The sequence below is a fragment of the Pristiophorus japonicus genome, chromosome 13 (genome assembly GCF_044704955.1).
Source record: "Pristiophorus japonicus isolate sPriJap1 chromosome 13, sPriJap1.hap1, whole genome shotgun sequence".
NCBI classification, from domain to species: Eukaryota; Metazoa; Chordata; class Chondrichthyes; family Pristiophoridae; genus Pristiophorus; species Pristiophorus japonicus.
Genome location: NC_091989.1, coordinates 75,997,989 through 76,016,210, shown reverse-complemented (window position 1 = coordinate 76,016,210; position 18,222 = coordinate 75,997,989). Strand labels below are relative to the sequence as shown.

The following is an 18,222-nucleotide window of genomic DNA, read 5'->3' as shown; positions in this document are numbered from 1 at the left end:
TTCAGTGTTCTGAGGCCGTTGTTGGGCCCACGGCCCTCCCTCTCGGCAGGTTCTGTTGGGCCTATCATTTGACGGGAAGCCTGGGGATTTCCTGAGCCAAGCCCCTTTATGTTGGGGGCAGTGGAGCGGGTGGTAGATTTACCTCCACCAGAAAATCTGGCCCTTTCCAAGGAGCGGAATCTGCCCCATGTGCTGCACTCTCCCACTGGCCCCTACACCCAGGATGTGCCTGGTGCAATAGTGGAATTTCAGGCTCATTGTTCGACTAAAGACTATTGAGTAAAGGAGAAAGGATACAGTGACGTTACATTTCTGCCAATTTTATTGTGTAAATTAAGTAAAAAACAAAAGGCAAAATGTCAATTTTTGCAAATCCATAGGATTGCTAAGTGCATAGGCATATCTATACATTACCGTTGAAAGTCTACGCATCATATCATCACGTAACACTGCAATTTTCCCTTTTAAGTCCAGTGCATAGGGTGTACGTTTACCTAAAACTATCATTCATTTGCAGAAAACCTTTAATGTTAGATACTGAGTCCAGTGGTATATGGAGACTCAAAATCAGAACCAAGACATACAACACATTCTGTCTCGGGACATTTTCTGGTCACAAAGGCAACGGTCTCTCACGGGTCGGAGTCAGAAAAGCGTGGCGTTATATTTAACAACCTGAAGTGTCTGGCTTCAGTCACCCTTGGTCAGGGGTCCGTCCTTGATATCAGCACGAAAGAAGCCAACAGTCAGACCAAAACGTTCCAATGGACTTAGTCCCGTTGTCTGGAAGCACACAAAGCTCTCTCAAAGCAAAGTCCCTCTGACCCCAAGTCCAGGCTGCAGGCGGAGGAAGGGGATACAGCTGGATTAACGTTATTACATCTCCACTCACCCTCATCTCATTTACCTTTCAGTCACCTACCTAGTAATCTCTCCCTCACCGTGACCCATTAGCTAATAAAGTGCGTTATTACACAGAAAAAAAGCAAGAATTTTCTTTTAGAAAGGAAAGAATTCACGGCCAACTTTGGTTGGCAATCAGCTCAGCAAATGCTTCGATGTGTGACCGTTGTGTTTTCGAGCTTTGAACCCAACGACCCTTGGCTGACAGATTCCCTGTGGACGGAGACCGGCTCGGCACATCGGGAAACATCGGTGTAAAACGCCGGGCACCACTGGGCACCACTAGCACTCTGCCCTCAGGATGTGTGCCATTCTCCGGCCTAGGTCTGGCTTCCAGGCCTGCACGAAGCTCTTCATGTTGACGATCAGCCGGCCAGTGAGAACGTCCTCGTGCCCTGCCACCAGGTACTCCATTCCTGCGAAGAGTGAGAGACACGGGTCAATGCAGCGCTCGTTGTATCAGCACTGGGCACTGAGAGGACAGACGCACCAACGTTAGCCTCCTCGACCAGGCCAACATCCCCAGCATCGAAGCACTGACCACACTTGATCAGCTTCGCTGGGCAGGCCACATTGTCTACATGCCAGACATGAGACTCCCAAAGCAAGTGCTCTACTTGGAACTCCTTCATGGCAAACGAGCCAAAGGTGGGCAGCGGAAACGTTACAAGGACACCCTCAAAGCCTCCCTGATAAAGTGCAACATCCCCACTGACACCTGGGAGTCCCTGGCCAAAGACCGCCCTAAGTGGAGGAAGTGCATCCAGAGGGCACTGAACACCTCGAGTCTCATCGCCGAGAGCATGCAGAAATCAAGTGCAAGCAGCGGAAGGAGCGTGCGGCAAACCAGTCCCACCCACCCCTTCCCCCAATGACTGTCTGCCCCACCTGTGACAGGGATTGTGGTTCTCGTATTGGACTATTCAGCCACCTAATGACTAATTTTAAGAGTGGAAGCAAGTCTTCCTCGATTCCGAGGGACTGCCTATGATGATGGACAATGGATTGATGCTGGCGGGGGCACGACGAATGAAGAAATTACACCCACGTCCTTCAACTGTTTCTGCGTCCTACAGCCCAGTGTGGAGTCTTGGTATCTGATGGGCAATGTGGGATTGGCCCAGGTGTGACCACGTGTTTGGTCCAGTCCGATTCCGTGTGGGAACTTGAACTGAGTCTGATCCGATCCATGTGCAATTGCTCAATCCAGCCGTCAGGTTCAGTGCCAGCTCAAAGTTACAAACCAAAATAAAGGGTTCAAGCATTCGATCATTGTTTATGGTCCATCGGTGGGGGCAGGGCCTGAGTCGGGAGGCCCAAGGCTTGCCCCAGATTGGGCCTCCTGCCTCCTCAATACTTTGGGGAAATCACTGGCACCCAACGTGCCTCCGGTCCAGGGACTGCTCCGCCAGTTCCAGATCAATTTCTGGCTGTCTGACATGCTGGCAGTGCCCCGCGGGTAAGTGCTGAGGTGGGCAAGGGTGGGGGGGGGGCAACTATGGGCCGACAGGGTGCTGTGTAGTGGGGGGGGGGGGAGGGGCATTGCTGCCCCTGTGTAGAGAGGGGGGGAGGGTCATCCCTGCCCCTGTGTAGTGGGGGGGGAGGGGATTCCTGCCCCTGTGTAGTGAGGGGGGGAGGGGCATCCCTGCCCCTGTGTAGTGGGGGGGGGAGGGGCATTGCTGCCCCTGTGTAGTGAGTGGAGGGGGGAAATTCCTGCCCCTGTGTAGTGGGGGGGGGGGGAAATTCCTGCCCCTGTGTAGTGAGGGGAGGGGGGAAATTCCTGCCCCTGTGTAGTGGGGGAAATTCCTGCCCCTGTGTAGTGGGGGAGGGGGGGAAATTCCTGCCCCTGTGTAGTGGGGGAGGGGGGGAAATTCCTGCCCCTGTGTAGTGGGGGAGGGGGGGAATTCCTGCCCCTGTGTAGTGAGGGGGGGGGAATTCCTGCCCCTGTGTAGTGGGGGAGGGGGGGAATTCCTGCCCCTGTGTAGTGGGGGAGGGGGGGAAATTCCTGCCCCTGTGTAGTGGGGGAGGGGGGGGAATTCCTGCCCCTGTGTAGTGGGGGAGGGGGGGAAATTCCTGCCCCTGTGTAGTGGGGGAGACGGAGGGAATTCCTGCCCCTGTGTAGTGGGGGAGGGGGGGAAATTCCTGCCCCTGTGTAATGGGGGAGGGGGGGGAATTCCTGCCCCTGTGTAGTGGGGAGGCGGGGAAATTCCTGCCCCTGTGTAGTGGGGGAGGGGGGGGAATTCCTGCCCCTGTGTAGTGGGGGAGGTGGGGAAATTCCTGCCCCTGTGTAGTGGGGGAGGGGGGAAATTCCTGCCCCTGTGTAGTGGGGGGGGGGAGGGGCATTGCTGCCCCTGTGTAGTGGGGGAGGCGGAGGGAATTCCTGCCCCTGTGTAGTGGGGGAGGGGGGGGAATTCCTGCCCCTGTGTAGTGGGGGAGGGGGGAAATTCCTGCCCCTGTGTAGTGGGGGAGGGGGGAAATTCCTGCCCCTGTGTAGTGGGGGGGGGGCGGGGATTCCTGCCCCTGTGTAGTGGGGGGGGGGGGGGAAATTCCTGCCCCTGTGTAGTGGGGGAGGGGGGGAAATTCCTGCCCCTGTGTAGTGGGGGAGGGGGGGAAATTCCTGCCCCTGTGTAGTGGGGGAGGGGGGAAATTCCTGCCCCTGTGTAGTGGGGGGGGGGCGGGGATTCCTGCCCCTGTGTAGTGGGGGAGGGGGGGAAATTCCTGCCCCTGTGTAGTGGGGGAGGGGGGGAAATTCCTGCCCCTGTGTAGTGGGGGAGGGGGGGAAATTCCTGCCCCTGTATAGTGGGGGAGGGGGGGAATTCCTGCCCCTGTGTAGTGAGGGGGGGGAGAAATTCCTGCCCCTGTGTAGTGGGGGAGGGGGGGAATTCCTGCCCCTGTGTAGTGGGGGAGGGGGGGAAATTCCTGCCCCTGTGTAGTGGGGGAGGGGGGGGGGAATTCCTGCCCCTGTGTAGTGGAGGAGGGGGGGGAAATTCCTGCCCCTGTGTAGTGGGGGACGGGGGGGAAATTCCTGCCCCTGTGTAGTGGGGGAGGGGGGGGAAATTCCTGCCCCTGTGTAGTGGGGGAGGCGGAGGGAATTCCTGCCCCTGTGTAGTGGGGGAGGGGGGGAAATTCCTGCCCCTGTGTAGTGGGGGAGGGGGGGGAAATTCCTGCCCCTGTGTAGTGGGGGGGGGGGGAGGGGCATTGCTGCCCCTGTGTAGTGGGGGAGGCGGAGGGAATTCCTGCCCCTGTGTAGTGGGGGGGGGGGGAATTCCTGCCCCTGTGTAGTGGGGGAGGGGGGAAATTCCTGCCCCTGTGTAGTGGGGGAGAGGGGGGAATTCCTGCCCCTGTGTAGTGGGGGAGGGGGGAAATTCCTGCCCCTGTGTAGTGGGGGGGGGGGAGGGGCATTGCTGCCCCTGTGTAGTGGGGGAGGCGGAGGGAATTCCTGCCCCTGTGTAGTGGGGGAGGGGGGGGAATTCCTGCCCCTGTGTAGTGGGGGAGGGGGGAAATTCCTGCCCCTGTGTAGTGGGGGAGAGGGGGGAATTCCTGCCCCTGTGTAGTGGGGGAGGGGGGGGGAATTCCTGCCCCTGTGTAGTGGGGGAGGGGGGGAAATTCCTGCCCCTGTGTAGTGGGGGAGGGGGGGAATTCCTGCCCCTGTGTAGTGGGGGAGGGGGGGAATTCCTGCCCCTGTGTAGTGGGGGATGGGGGGGGAATTCCTGCTCCTGTGTAGTGGGGGAGGGGGGGGAATTCCTGCCCCTGTGTAGTGGGGGAGGGGGGGGGGAATTCCTGCCCCTGTGTAGTGGGGGAGGGGGGGGAAATTCCTGCCCCTGTGTAGTGGGGGAGGGGGGGGAAATTCCTGCCCCTGTGTAGTGGGGGAGGGGGGGGGAATTCCTGCCCCTGTGTAGTGGGGGAGGGGGGGGAAATTCCTGCCCCTGTGTAGTGGGGGGGGGGGAGGGGCATTGCTGCCCCTGTGTAGTGGGGGAGGCGGAGGGAATTCCTGCCCCTGTGTAGTGGGGGGGGGGGAATTCCTGCCCCTGTGTAGTGGGGGAGGGGGGAAATTCCTGCCCCTGTGTAGTGGGGGAGAGGGGGGAATTCCTGCCCCTGTGTAGTGGGGGAGGGGGGAAATTCCTGCCCCTGTGTAGTGGGGGGGGGAGGGGCATTGCTGCCCCTGTGTAGTGGGGGAGGGGGGGGAATTCCTGCCCCTGTGTAGTGGGGGAGGGGGGAAATTCCTGCCCCTGTGTAGTGGGGGAGAGGGGGGAATTCCTGCCCCTGTGTAGTGGGGGAGGGGGGGGGGAATTCCTGCCCCTGTGTAGTGGGGGAGGGGGGGAAATTCCTGCCCCTGTGTAGTGGGGGAGGGGGGGGAATTCCTGCCCCTGTGTAGTGGGGGAGGGGGGGGAATTTCTGCCCCTGTGTAGTGGGGGATGGGGGGGGAATTCCTGCCCCTGTGTAGTGGGGGAGGGGGGGAATTCCTGCCCCTGTGTAGTGGGGGAGGGGGGAATTCCTGCCCCTGTGTAGTGGGGGAGGGGGGGGGAATTCCTGCCCCTGTGTAGTGAGGGGGGGGGGCATCCCTGCCCCTGTGTAGTGGGGGGGGGGAGGGGCATTGCTGCCCCTGTGTAGTGGGGGAGGGGGGGGAATTCCTGCCCCTGTGTAGTGAGGGGGGGAGGGGCATCCCTGCCCCTGTGTAGTGGGGGGGGGAGGGGCATTGCTGCCCCTGTGTAGTGGGGGAGGGGGGGGAATTCCTGCCCCTGTGTTGTGGGGAGGGGGGGAATTCCTACCCCTGTGTAGTGGGGAAGGGGGGAATTCCTGCCCCTGTGTAGTAAGGGGGGGAGGGGGTTCCTGCCCCTGTGTAGTGGCGGGGGGGGGAATTCCTGCCCCTGTGTAGTGGGGGAGGGGGGGGAATTCCTGCCCCTGTGTAGTGAGGGGGGGGGGGCATCCCTGCCCCTGTGTAGTGGGGGGGGGGAGGGGCATTGCTGCCCCTGTGTAGTGGGGGAGGGGGGGGGAATTCCTGCCCCTGTGTAGTGAGGGGGGGAGGGGCATCCCTGCCCCTGTGTAGTGGGGGGGGGAGGGGCATTGCTGCCCCTGTGTAGTGGGGGAGGGGGGGGAATTCCTGCCCCTGTGTTGTGGGGAGGGGGGGAATTCCTACCCCTGTGTAGTGGGGAAGGGGGGAATTCCTGCCCCTGTGTAGTAAGGGGGGGAGGGGGTTCCTGCCCCTGTGTAGTGGGGGGGGAGGGGGTTCCTGCCCCTGTGTAGTGGGGAGGGGGGGAATTCCTGCCCCTGTGTAGTGGGGAGGGGGGTGGGGGGGAAGGGGCATTCCTGCTCCTCCTGGCTCCACATCACACTGTAAACGTTTTTAAAATTGACAACTTGGGCGGTGGCCGCTTGCCCCGGGGAAGCCTGGTTTGGCAGTGAGGTCACAAAGTAGGTGTCAGGCCCCTCATTAACATATGCAAAGGAACTGAATGCCTTTGTGAGTCCCAGGAACCTGAAGAATTGCCCGACTCAAGAGGGAGTCAGACGTCCTTAAAACTGGGCCGTTTCCCCCGCGTTTGAAGTCCCAGGTTTGGTGTAGTCCCACCCAATGGGTTCGGTGTGTAGGGGGCAGAGGGAAGGGTTCAGATTTTGGGCCTGGCACCACACTCGCCCCTATGCCCCTAGCTTCTCCTGCCGTCTGTGACTGTCAGTAGGTCAGGCAGCTTCCAATTAGTGACGCAGATAGCTCAAGGCAAATGGAGACTAATGAATCGTCACACACACAACTCATTTGTCTGTCTGCAGCCCAGTGCTGACATGCTGACACTGCAAATGGCAGTAATTAATGCAACATTAAAGCTTTGGGGCCCTTTGTCCTTGATCTAAATGGAATCTGTCGAATAATATCCCGAATATGTTAGTATAGTCCACCCCGAGCAGAATGTCACTGTGGCAAAGCACATTTTAATTTCCTTAATCCCTGTGAACTGCGGGGATAACTGACGGGCTCTTCTCATTGGACCATGGTCGGCCTTGGTTCGACACTACAACTTTGTTCTAAGCAACAGGAATACAGCCAGAAGATGAATGCACAAATTAGATCAGTTTAATGGTCACTTCAAAGTGCTGCAGACCCAGCTATTCGACAGAAGCTCAGAGATATTAACAGTTGTATGTCTGTGCATACTTCCTGTCAACTTTTGCCATTATAAATCTTATGCTCACATTTATATGGAAACTTCCTATGTAAACTGTCACGTTGTAATTAAAACCTCCTGCAGTGCCACCACTGGTGGGAGGGTGTAATAACAGTGTGACACGTTTACATCATCACATACATAGGCAGTTCCCAGTAGAAATGTGGATATAGGAAATATGACACTAAGGCCAGAATGTATGGCTAAAATGACCCTGGTCTAATTATCCCTCACCTTCTAATCCCACGTTATCTGAAGAACTTCACTGGAACATTAGGAACAGGAGGAGGCCATTCAGCCCTTCGAGCCTGTTCCAACATTCAATTAGGTCGTGGCTGCTCTGTACCTCAACTCCATTTACTTGTGTTTGCTCCATAATCCTTGATACCTTTACCCAACAAAAATTTATCGATTTCAGTCTTGAAAGTTCCACTGATCCCTGGTATCCACAGACTGTTGAGGAGCGAGTTCCAGATTCCCACTACCCTCAGTGTGAAAAATTGCTTCCTGATTTCCTGCTAAATGGCCAGATTGTTCTTGATTCCCTCACCCAGAGGAAATCGTTTCTCTCTATCTATCCAATCCAATCCCTTCATCATTTTCTCTCTATCTACCCTATTGAATCCCTTCATCATTTAAAATACTTTGATTGGATCACCCCTCAATCTTCTAAACGCAAGGGATTACAAGCCAAGTTTACGCGACCTGTCCTCATAACTGCACCCTTTAAACCCGATTACCATTCTGTCAATCTGCACTGCACCTTCTCCAAGTCCAATATATCCTTCTTGAGGTCGGTGCCAAAGACTGCATGCAGTTCTCCCAATAGAGTCTGACTGGAGCTCTGTCGAACTGAAGCATAACCTTCTCCCTCTTGTACTCTCGCCTTCTTGAGATGAAGTCACCATTTCATTAACTTTTCGGGATATTTTTTCACCTGTGCACCAGCTTTGTGACTTGTGTACCCGGACACCCAAATCCCTTTGTTCTTCCACAGCTCCGAGTCTTTCAACACGAAGAGAATATAACCAATGGTTGCTGCTCATTACTGATTGCAGAAGGGTTGGGTGATGCAAATTGAGTCCAGCCGGCCCCTGAATGGCTGGTTCAGCCTTTGCTGCCAGTGCAGCACCAATGGGTGAATGCTTTCATTGGGTGTATGTTGGCTAATCACTAGTCATGTTTGCGCTGTGTGTTCTGTTGTTAATGTGCCTCTTACCAGGGTTTAGAACCGGACAGGTACAGCCTCTGTTTGTCCAGGATTCTGGGTACAGGATGCGTTTTCCCCGGTGAATCTTTAGCTTCGTCAGTTTCAACACCTTCTTGACCTTCACATTGACCTCTGCATGTGACCCTTTGTCATGAGCGGAGAGAATCTTTACTTTCAGGACTGTGCCAATGAAAGAGAATTAATAGACAATCATTCAACCAAATGACACTCAGCATTACATGGACAGGACAGTATCTGGAGTGCTTCAGAATAACAAGTTCTGCAAAGTATCGATATTATTTGTAAAATGAACACACAGGAGTAATTTCAGGACTGTCACCTCAGCACAAAGTTTGGAGGTTGATTTATGAAGCCATTCGATTAGATTCCTCTTCTTAATTACTCCGGGGTAAACATTGTTCTCTACATTATTCATGTTATTTATGATGAGAAAGGCAAGGAAGGTGAGCATATTAATGGACTTGCCACGTACAAGAAAGAAAAGACTTGCATTTAAATAGCGCCTATCACAACCTCGGGACATCCCAAAGCACTTTGCAGCCAATGAAGTGCTTTTGTAGTGTAGTCACTGTTATAATGTAGACAAATGTGACAGCCAATTTGCAGACAGTAAAGTCCCACAATCACCAAAACAGATAACCTGGAATAAATATCCACTAGGGCAACAGGTGAGCTCCCCTGCTCTTTGAATAATACTGTAGGATCTTTTACATCCAACTGAGAAGGCAGACGGGGCCTCAGTTTAACGTCTCACCCCCCTATGATATGTACTCCCTCAGTACTGCCCCTCCGACAGTGCGGCGCTCCCTCAGTACTGCCCCTCCAACAGTGCAGCACTCCCCCAGTACTGCCCCTCCGACAGTGCAGCACTCCCTCAGTACAGTCCCTCCGACAGTGCAGCACTCCCCCAGTACTGCCCCTCTGACAGTGTAGCACTCCCCCAGTACTGCCCCTCTGACAGTGCAGCACTCCCTCAGTACAGTCCCTCCGACAGTGCAGCACTCCCTCAGTACTGCCCCTCCGACAGTGCAGCGCTCCCTCAGTACTGCCCCTCCGACAGTGCAGCGCTCCCACAGTACTGCCCCTCCGACAGCGCAGCACTCCCCCAGTACTGCCCCTCCGACAGCGCAGCACTCCCCCAGTACTGCCCCTCCGACAGTGTAGCACTCCCTCAGTACTGCCCCTCCGACAGTGCAGCACTCCCTCAGTACTTCCCCTCCGACAGTGCAGCACTCCCTCAGTACTTCCCCTCCGACAGTGCAGCACTCCCTCAGTACTGCCCCTCCGACAGTGCAGCACTCCCTCAGTACTGCACGGGAGCGTCGGCCTGGATTTTGTGCTCAAGTCTATGTAGCGCGATGTTGTGGCTCAGAGGCCAGAGTGTTATAACGTGAGCCACAGATGACGCTTGCTGCTATTTACTCTTGGATTATACGTTATACAGCAACGACTTTAATGAATCACCATCGATCTCTAAGGAACAATGTACAATGTTACGTTTGTGAGGATATAGCAGTCAGTCAGAGTAAGACTACTAAAAATTATTCAAGTATCGACAGACATATTTCTAAACACAGAACTCAAGGATATCAAATATCACGATGTGCTTATTCAGACTCTTGTTGTTTCATTAATTGGAAATTATGAGACAATCTGAGCAAGGAATTGTTTTAGTCTCACTGCCTTCCTCCAGGAACATAAAACAGACATTATCTGTTCCTTTGCATTCCAGTTCAAGAAATCATTCTGCAATGTTCTGTTTTCCCAGCAAACGTGCAACGAAGGGTTAAGAGCTTCCAGCTGCAATTGTCCTTCTGCCTTTAGGATTGAGGGCACAAGCTGCCCATACCCTATCCCGCGCCAAGTCCCGCTCACCCATCACCCGTCCTTGCTAATCTACATTGCCCCGTAGTCTCCTAATGCATTAAATTTAAAATTCTCATCCTTGTGTCTTGTCATGTATTCAACCAGCACTGTAACCCATGTATAAACTGACCTAAATTGTACACCGTGAGAACACTGACCACTAGGTGGGAGACACTCCTAACCTGGGCCTTCAGGTATAAAAGGGGAAGCTCCACCCACCTTCATCACTTGGAGTGCTAAGGAATAAAGGACAGGTCACAGACTGACCTTCTCTCAAGTATGGGCCTCGTGTGCATTTATACTGTATAGTAAGGACCTATCAATGGCGATGAGAAACTGGGATTTAAACCACGCGAGCATGGCCACTAGCAGAACAGACAAGTGGTACTGTGTTAAGGAATGGTTGGGACAGAGATTCAACATTGTTAAAGCAGCACACAGTTCTCCAGGCAGACAGGGGCAATCGGGCATGCCCCAACATGTAGTCGAACCCAGAGGGGGAGTTCGACAGAGACAATGGCAAGCTGAACAGCGATTCACGCCATTGCAAGGGACAATGCGGCCAGTAATGGGGCCATCAACACTTGTTAATGGCACACTCAAGGACAATAACAGGGGCAGTCAGGGACGATCGACTGGCAAGGGACCTTTTGTTTCCAACAACAGCTCATGTTGGAGGCGTGGAGGCACACACTCAGCCGGAGTTTGCAGAGATGAGCAAAATACCTGCAGAAATGAACACTGGGGGAAATCGCTGGAAGCTGAAGTTCAGCGAGTTCATGTGGAGCACGTATACAGTTCATACACCAGGATGCCACCGATAATGATGAAAGTGCTCCTCAATGGCACCCCAGTATCAATGGAGCTAGACACGGGACCAGCCAGCCTCTGATGGGTATCAAACAGCTTGAAAAGTTGTGGGCATCCAAGGCCAGGAGGCCAAAATTATTGCCGATTGACGCACAGCTACGGACTTACACAAAGCAGATCATTCCGGTGCTAAGCAGCGCCATGGTAGTCGTGACCCACAAAGATTCGGAGAACAGGTTGCCACTCTGGATTGTCCCAGGGTATGGTCCCGCACTACTGGGGAGGAGTTGGCTTTCTGTCATGAACTGGAAATGGGGCGATGTCAATGCAATTTCCTCTGTGAAGCGAGTATCATGTTCACAGATCCTGGACAAATTTAACTCACTATTTCAACCCGGCATTGGCACTTTCATGGGGGCCAAGGTAGTGATTCACATAAACCCGGACGCCAGACCAGTACACCACAAGGCCAGAGCGGTGCCGTACATGATGCGGGAAAAGATAGAAGGCGAATTGGACTGCTTGCTGAGGAAAGGCATCATCTTGCCAGTCGAATTCAGTGACTGGGTGAGCCCGATCATGCTCAAGGTGGATGGGTCGGTCAGGATATGTGGTGATTAAAAGGGTCTGGGGAAAACCGACCCGTATGAAAAATAAAGAGCGAACTAGATGGTCCCTAGCGGTTATGGGCCAGATCCGAAAGCGGAATGAAATTATAATGCGTTCCCAACATGATCGAGAACTGACCAGTACAAAGGATCAATTGCAAGCTGTTTGTGCACAACTGCGACAGAAAAAGCTTGAACTTGAAAAGCTGGAAGCGGAAGTTAAAGATCTTAAAGGTGAAATTAAAGAAAGGAAAAAATCATTAGATCAAGAGACAGTAATAGGAAAAGGAAAATGTATTGATCAATTCCCAGGGTACCCATGTTTGGATAAATTAAAAGCGCAAACCCGAAGACACGACCGAGGAATAGATACGGTTTCTGAATCCTCCGACAATATAGTGTCGGAGGATGATGAAGAATTAGGGGTGCGCTTTGCCCCGTTTAAAAAAAGACGAGTTGTAGTCAAATCAGAAGAGACTGCGGATGAGGGCGGAGCCAAAAAAACAAAGAGAAGGGTGTATGAAGAATACTTAGTTCATGCTCCGGCAGACCCAGAGAAAATTAATAAATGGTCCAAGGAATTGCCCAATCCAAAGAAAGGGGGAGTATAAACGTGGGACCAATTGGACCGCTTAAGAAATATATATCAACTTCATCCCTGGGATGGAGTGCAAATTTTGACCATAATGGTGCCAAAAACACGGAAGAAAATTGCACGACAAGGTAGATGAAGCTTTGGGGCAGAATGAGCAAGAATTAAACGCAGGATGGGAGGCGATTAAACACTGGCTGCAAGCCTTCAGTCCAGCTAAGACAGACTGGGGAAAAATTGCAGCCTGCCAACAGAAAGGAACAGAGGAGGTCCTGGAGTATGACGAGCGGTTTAGATGCACGTGGCTAGAACATTCGGGTATGAATAATACGGATGAGGAAATGGATGAACAAGTGTTTGGACCCCTGAAAGCAGCTTTCGTGGCAGGTCTAAAGCCAGAACTGTCCAAAATGCTTAAGGTAGTGTTGCCGGACTGGGAAGGTAGAGGAACTACCTTTGCAGCATTGGTGGATCGATGTAACCAATTAGATCGGGATATGGGAGCTAAAGTCCGAGCTGTACAGGCTATGGGATGGAAATCCCAGGATTCCGATAAACAGTCATTAGGAAAATTACCCGGAAAATGTCATTATTGTGGGAAAGAAGGTCACTGGGCCAAGACGTGCAGGGCAAAACAGCAAGGTCATGGCTGGGGAAGAGGACGCAGCCAGGGATACAATTCAGCCAACAAACCAGGCTTGTCGCAAGATAACGACCTCATAGAAGCATTTAAGCGACTGACAATACAACAACAGAAGGAGTTACTTGGGATAGCAAAAAACGATTAGAGCCCACCCTGGCCCCGCTCCTCGCACTAATACAACAGAGGGGAGATGGGCTATATATAACTGTGAGGGTGGGCGATAAGGATGTGGACTGTCTTTTAGACACAGGGGTGGAATTAACATGCTTACCCCTACAATATGGAGACTTTTTGCCGTTGGATGGTAGGGCACGTACAGCCTATGGAGTTGGGGGCCATAAAATGGAAATTAAAAGGACAACACCGGTACTTATAGGGCTGGGTCCACATGAACTAACCACGCCAGTCTGGATAGGCCCAGTAGATCAACCCCTTTTGGGAATGGATGTTCTAATCCAAATAGATTCATCGTTGCATTTCGAGGATGGTCGGGTGACATGGTCAATTAGAACTTTGAAGAAAGAAGAATTGAAGGAACACCTGATATGGGCTAAAGATAAGAACGATTGTGGCCTACTCCAGATGGAGCCTGCGTCATTTACCGGGACCAAGCCTCCATGCACTAAACAGTATCCCATCAGTCCAACTGCCATCGCGGGAATCTTACCAGTTATTCAGCAATTGGAGAAACAAGGGGTGCTTATTAAAACACATAGCTCCTCCAATAGCCCCGTGTGGCCAGTACAGAAATCTAATGAGACTTGGCGTTTGACTGTCGATTATAGGAAAGCTAACCAGTGTATTGATCAAAAAGCTCCTTTGGTCGCAGATCCCTCCACCATTTTTAATGCCCTCAAACCGGAACATAGAGTTACCGACAAGCCAGTCACGCCACAAGCGCTTATGCCTTTTTTAGCCCAACAGATCCACTCGTGGGGACACTTGGCCTCACAACAGATGACGGCACGGTTCCAGAAAAGCTGGTGGGGTCGGGGATTTAAAAAACATGCCCAGCTGGTAACAGACCGCTGTGTGGTCTGCCAGAAAAATAATTCTGGACCCATCACAATAATGCCCCAACTGAGGCCCCCTGCCCCTGTCGGACCATTCCAGCATCTGCAGGTTGATTATATATCTCTTCCTTCATGCCAAGGATACACTAACATTCTTGTTATGGTCGACAGATTCTCTAGATGGGTAGAAGTTGTCCCAACTAAAAGAGCCACAGCCAATCACACTGCAAAGGTCTTGTGTAAGGATTACATTCCCCGATGGGGAGTCCCGAGTAGCATTGACTCAGATCAGGGAACACACTTCACAGGTGCTGTCTGCAAAGAAGTCTGTAGGTTACTGAACATTACTTGGGATTTACACTGTCCTTATCATCCACAATCATCAGGACAAGTAGAACGAATGAATCGAACTCTGAAACAACGGCTTGCCAAATATCACCAAGAAGGAACACCATGGACCCAGGCACTACCAATAGTGCTATGTAGCATTAGGGCAACCCCGAACAGAACTACAGGTCTAAGCCCATTTGAAATTATAACAGGAAGACCCATGTCGCTGCCAGGAACTATCGATTTACGGAAAGCTGATGTTCACTTAATGAGTGACACTTTGTTATCATACTGTCAGAACTTTACCAATGCTATTAGTTCTGTTTCCCGACAGGTATCGGCAGCTTGGGGTAATCCACGCGAAGGAGGACACGACATCATCCCGGGAGTCTGGGTCTATGTGAAAAAGTTGCATAAAGAACCTTTGGGTGCCAAGTGGGAGGGACCTTATCAAGTGTTATTGACCACCCAGGCAGCTGTTAAAGTCCAAGGAAAGAAAGCCTGGATCCACGCTTCACACGTTAAACGAGCACCCGTAACTGAAGCTGAAATCTAATAAGGACAATTACTTTTTGCGAAAATGTATAAATTTACTGTAGTATTGATTGTAGGTATTCTAGGCATAGGCCTACTTCTTACTAGCCGACCCTCTGCACCAAAGGGAAATAATAGGGTAGCAAGGGAATTACATGTAAATACCTTTTACTTTTATATTGTTTGTTTATGTTGATTAAATGTTGTTGCGAGACACCTTGCAGGTCCCAGCAGACCGTCTGTACGTGGAACAGGGGTATGTAATGCTTAAGGAAAGGTTGTTTACTGGTTGAATTAAGATATTGATTTGGATTAAATTGGAATAAGGTTAATTAACCTACTAAAACAAGACTTCCATTGTGGCCACGATGGAACTCGGGTTGGTGTAAATTTGTGTGGAAGCCACTAGCCCAGACATGTGGCGAAACACATCAACAAATTTTAGAAGGAAACTCTATTAACATGTATGAAATTATTTTGTAGAATGTTTAACCAGTGATACCTGATGTTTTATGATTCAGTTTGTGAAAGAATCAAAGGGGGGATTGATAGAGAATTCAAACAGGCTGCATTTAGACAGACAACAAGTCAGAGATGCTACATGCATTTCAGCCACATTGCGTGCAGTCATCCATCAACTTGACATTTTCGGACCTTGGGTAGTGAGCCAATAAGGTCAAAGAAGGCGAGTTCTTTTCTGTAAATTGATCTAGGCATAAATACAGCCATTTTGACCATGTGTCTCAGTAAGACAAAGGAACTGGCAATCAGCTAGCAGTTTGTTGCTCTCTGCCAAGATTAAACAGTTAAAAATACCATCGGAGTTCGTATTTCATTGGAAATTAAGAGATCTAACAGTAACTTTCTTCCCAAATTGAGCACGCTGCTAGAGCCGCTACACGTGTTCCTACGCAATGGTTGCGAATGGATCTGGGGGGACAGCCAGGAAAGGGCTTTTAATAAAGCACGCAATTTGTTATGTTCCAATACTCTGTTAACAGTATACGACCCATGTAAGAAACTTGTGTTAACGTGCGATGCATCGTCCTATGGTGTCGGGTGTGTGTTGCACTCCAGGAGTCTGTCCCAGGCAGAAAGGGGTTACGGGATGGTAGAAAAGGAGGCGCTCGCATGTGTATATGCTGTAAAGAAAATGCACCAGTACCTATTTGGCAGGAAATTTGAGCTGGAGACAGATCACAAACCCCTAACGTCCCTTTTGGCTGACAACAAGGCCAAAAATGCAAATGCATCGGCCCGCATACAGATGTGGGCACTCACGTTAGCCGCCTATGACTATACAATTCGGCACAGACCGGGCACTGAAAACTGCGCCGATGCACTCAGCAGGCTTCCACTAGCCACCACTGAGGGCGCAACCGAGCATGCTGCTGAGATGGTCATGGCTGTTGAAGCTTTCGGAAGCGAAGGCTCACCCGTGACAGCCCGTCAGATTAAAGTCTGGACAAATAGAGACCCGCTCTTGTCTCTAGTCAAGAAATGTGTCCTGAATGGGGACTGGGCAGCCACGTACAGGGCATGCCCTGAGGAATTTAAACCATTTCACAGGCGCAGGAATGAACTCGCGATTCAGGCCGATTGCCTACTGTGGGGAAACCGCGTAGTCATGCCCCAGATGGGCAGAGAGGTGTTCATCAGAGAACTCCACAATGAGCACCTGGGCATTGTCATGATGAAGGCAATTGCCAGGTCACACGTTTGGTGGCCAGGGATAGACGCAGATCTGGAACTTTGTGTTCGCAGGTGCAACACGTGTGCCCAGCTGGGCAATGCGCCCAGGGAAGCCCCCCTTAGCCCCTGGCAATGGCCCGCCAAGCCTTGGTCACGCATCCATGTGGACTACGCAGGTCCTTTCATGGGAAAAATGTTTTTGGTTGTAGTAGATGCCTACTCCAAATGGATCGAGTGTGACATTTTAAATTCAAGCACATCCTCTGCCACGGTAGAAAGTCTACGGGCAATGTTCGCCGCCCACGGTCGACCGGACGTCTTGGTCAGCGACAATGGCCCGTGCTTCACAAGCACTGAATTCCAGGACGTCATGGCAGGCAATGGAATTAACCATGTCAGAACGGCACCATTCAAGCCGGCCTCAAACGGCCAGGCAGAACGAGCAGTGCAGATAATCAAACAGGGGATGCTCAGAATCTAAGGGGGTTCCCTACAAAGACGCTTATCAAGCCTCCGGTTGGCCTATAGATCCCGACCACACTCGCTCACAGGGGTTCCACCCGCAGAGCTACTAATGAAAAGGACGCTCAAAACCCTTATACACCCCACCATGAAAGAAATTGTCGAGAGCAGGCGCCAGTCACAATATCACTACCATGACAAGAATGCGAGGGCGCGATGTATTGATATAAATGAACCTGTTTTTGTCCTCAACTACGCTGCAGGGCCCAAATGGCTCGCAGGCACTGTGATTGCCAAAGAGGGAAATAGGATTCTGGCAGTTAAATTTACCAATGGACAAATCTGCCGCAAACACGTGGATCAAACAAAAAGGAGGTTCAGCAACCCCATAGAAGAAGCAGAGGAAGAACACGATGTAGAGTTCACTCCACCACAGGTGACCGAACACCGGAACCAAAGGGAGGAGAGCCCAGTCACTGTGGGCAGTCTGGACAGGCTTGAGGCACTGCAAACAGCAGACACTCAGGCCAGCGCCCAACAATCGGAGCCCCAACTCAGGTGCTCTACAAGGGAGCATAAACCACCAGAGAGACTCAACCTGTGATCCCAATAAGACTTTGGGGTGGAGGTGATGTCATGTACTCAACCAGCATTGTAACCCATGTATAATCTGACCTACGTTTTACACTGTGAGAACAATAACCACTAGGTGGGAGACACTCCTAACTTGGGCCTTCAGGTACAAAAGGGGAAGCTCCACCCACCTTCATCACTTGGAGTGCTTAGGACTAAAGGACAGGTCACAGACTGACCTTCTCTCAAGCATGGGCCTCGTGTGCATTTATACTGTATAGTAAGGACGTATCATGTCTAAATCTCCATGGCCTTGTTCCTCCCGATCTCTGTAACCTCCTCCAGCCCCAACATCCTTCCCTATTTCTGTAACCCCCTCCAGCCCTACACCCCTCCCTATCTTTGTAACCTCTTCCAGCCCCTACACCTCTCCCTATCTCTGTAACCTCCTCCAGCCCCTGCACCTCTCCCTATCTCTGTAACCTCCTCTAGCCCTACACCCCTCGCTATCTCTGTAACCTCCTCCAGCCCTACACCTCTCCTTATCTCTGTAACCCCCTCCAGCCCTACACCCCTCTGAGAGCTCTGTATTCTTCCAACTCTGGCCCCATGTTCTGGAATTCCCTCCTAAACCTCGACACCGCCCACTCCTCCTTAAAACCCACCTCTTTGTCACCACTCCTATTATCTCCATTTTTCGCTGATCACAGCCTCGTGCAGCGGCTTGGAATGTTTCTCGATGTTAAAGGCGTTATATAAATGCAAGTTGTTGCTATTCTTGAACCCTGACTGCTGTGCTGGGCT

General features: G+C 51.9%; 1 protein-coding gene across 1 annotated transcript in view; it reads right to left on the bottom strand.

The window, feature by feature from the left end:
• Window positions 1–299: 299 nt before the first annotated feature.
• Window positions 300–18,222, bottom strand: part of ntn4 (netrin 4) — a 74,312-nt gene continuing 56,389 nt past the window's right edge. Inside the window, exons 9-10 of the mRNA XM_070897666.1 lie at window positions 8,284–8,454; window positions 300–1,319 (exon numbers count right to left, since the gene is read on the bottom strand). Coding sequence (XP_070753767.1) covers window positions 1,186–1,319; window positions 8,284–8,454 — 305 coding nt within the window. The 3' untranslated portion in view covers window positions 300–1,185. The remainder of the gene's footprint in view (window positions 1,320–8,283; window positions 8,455–18,222) is intronic.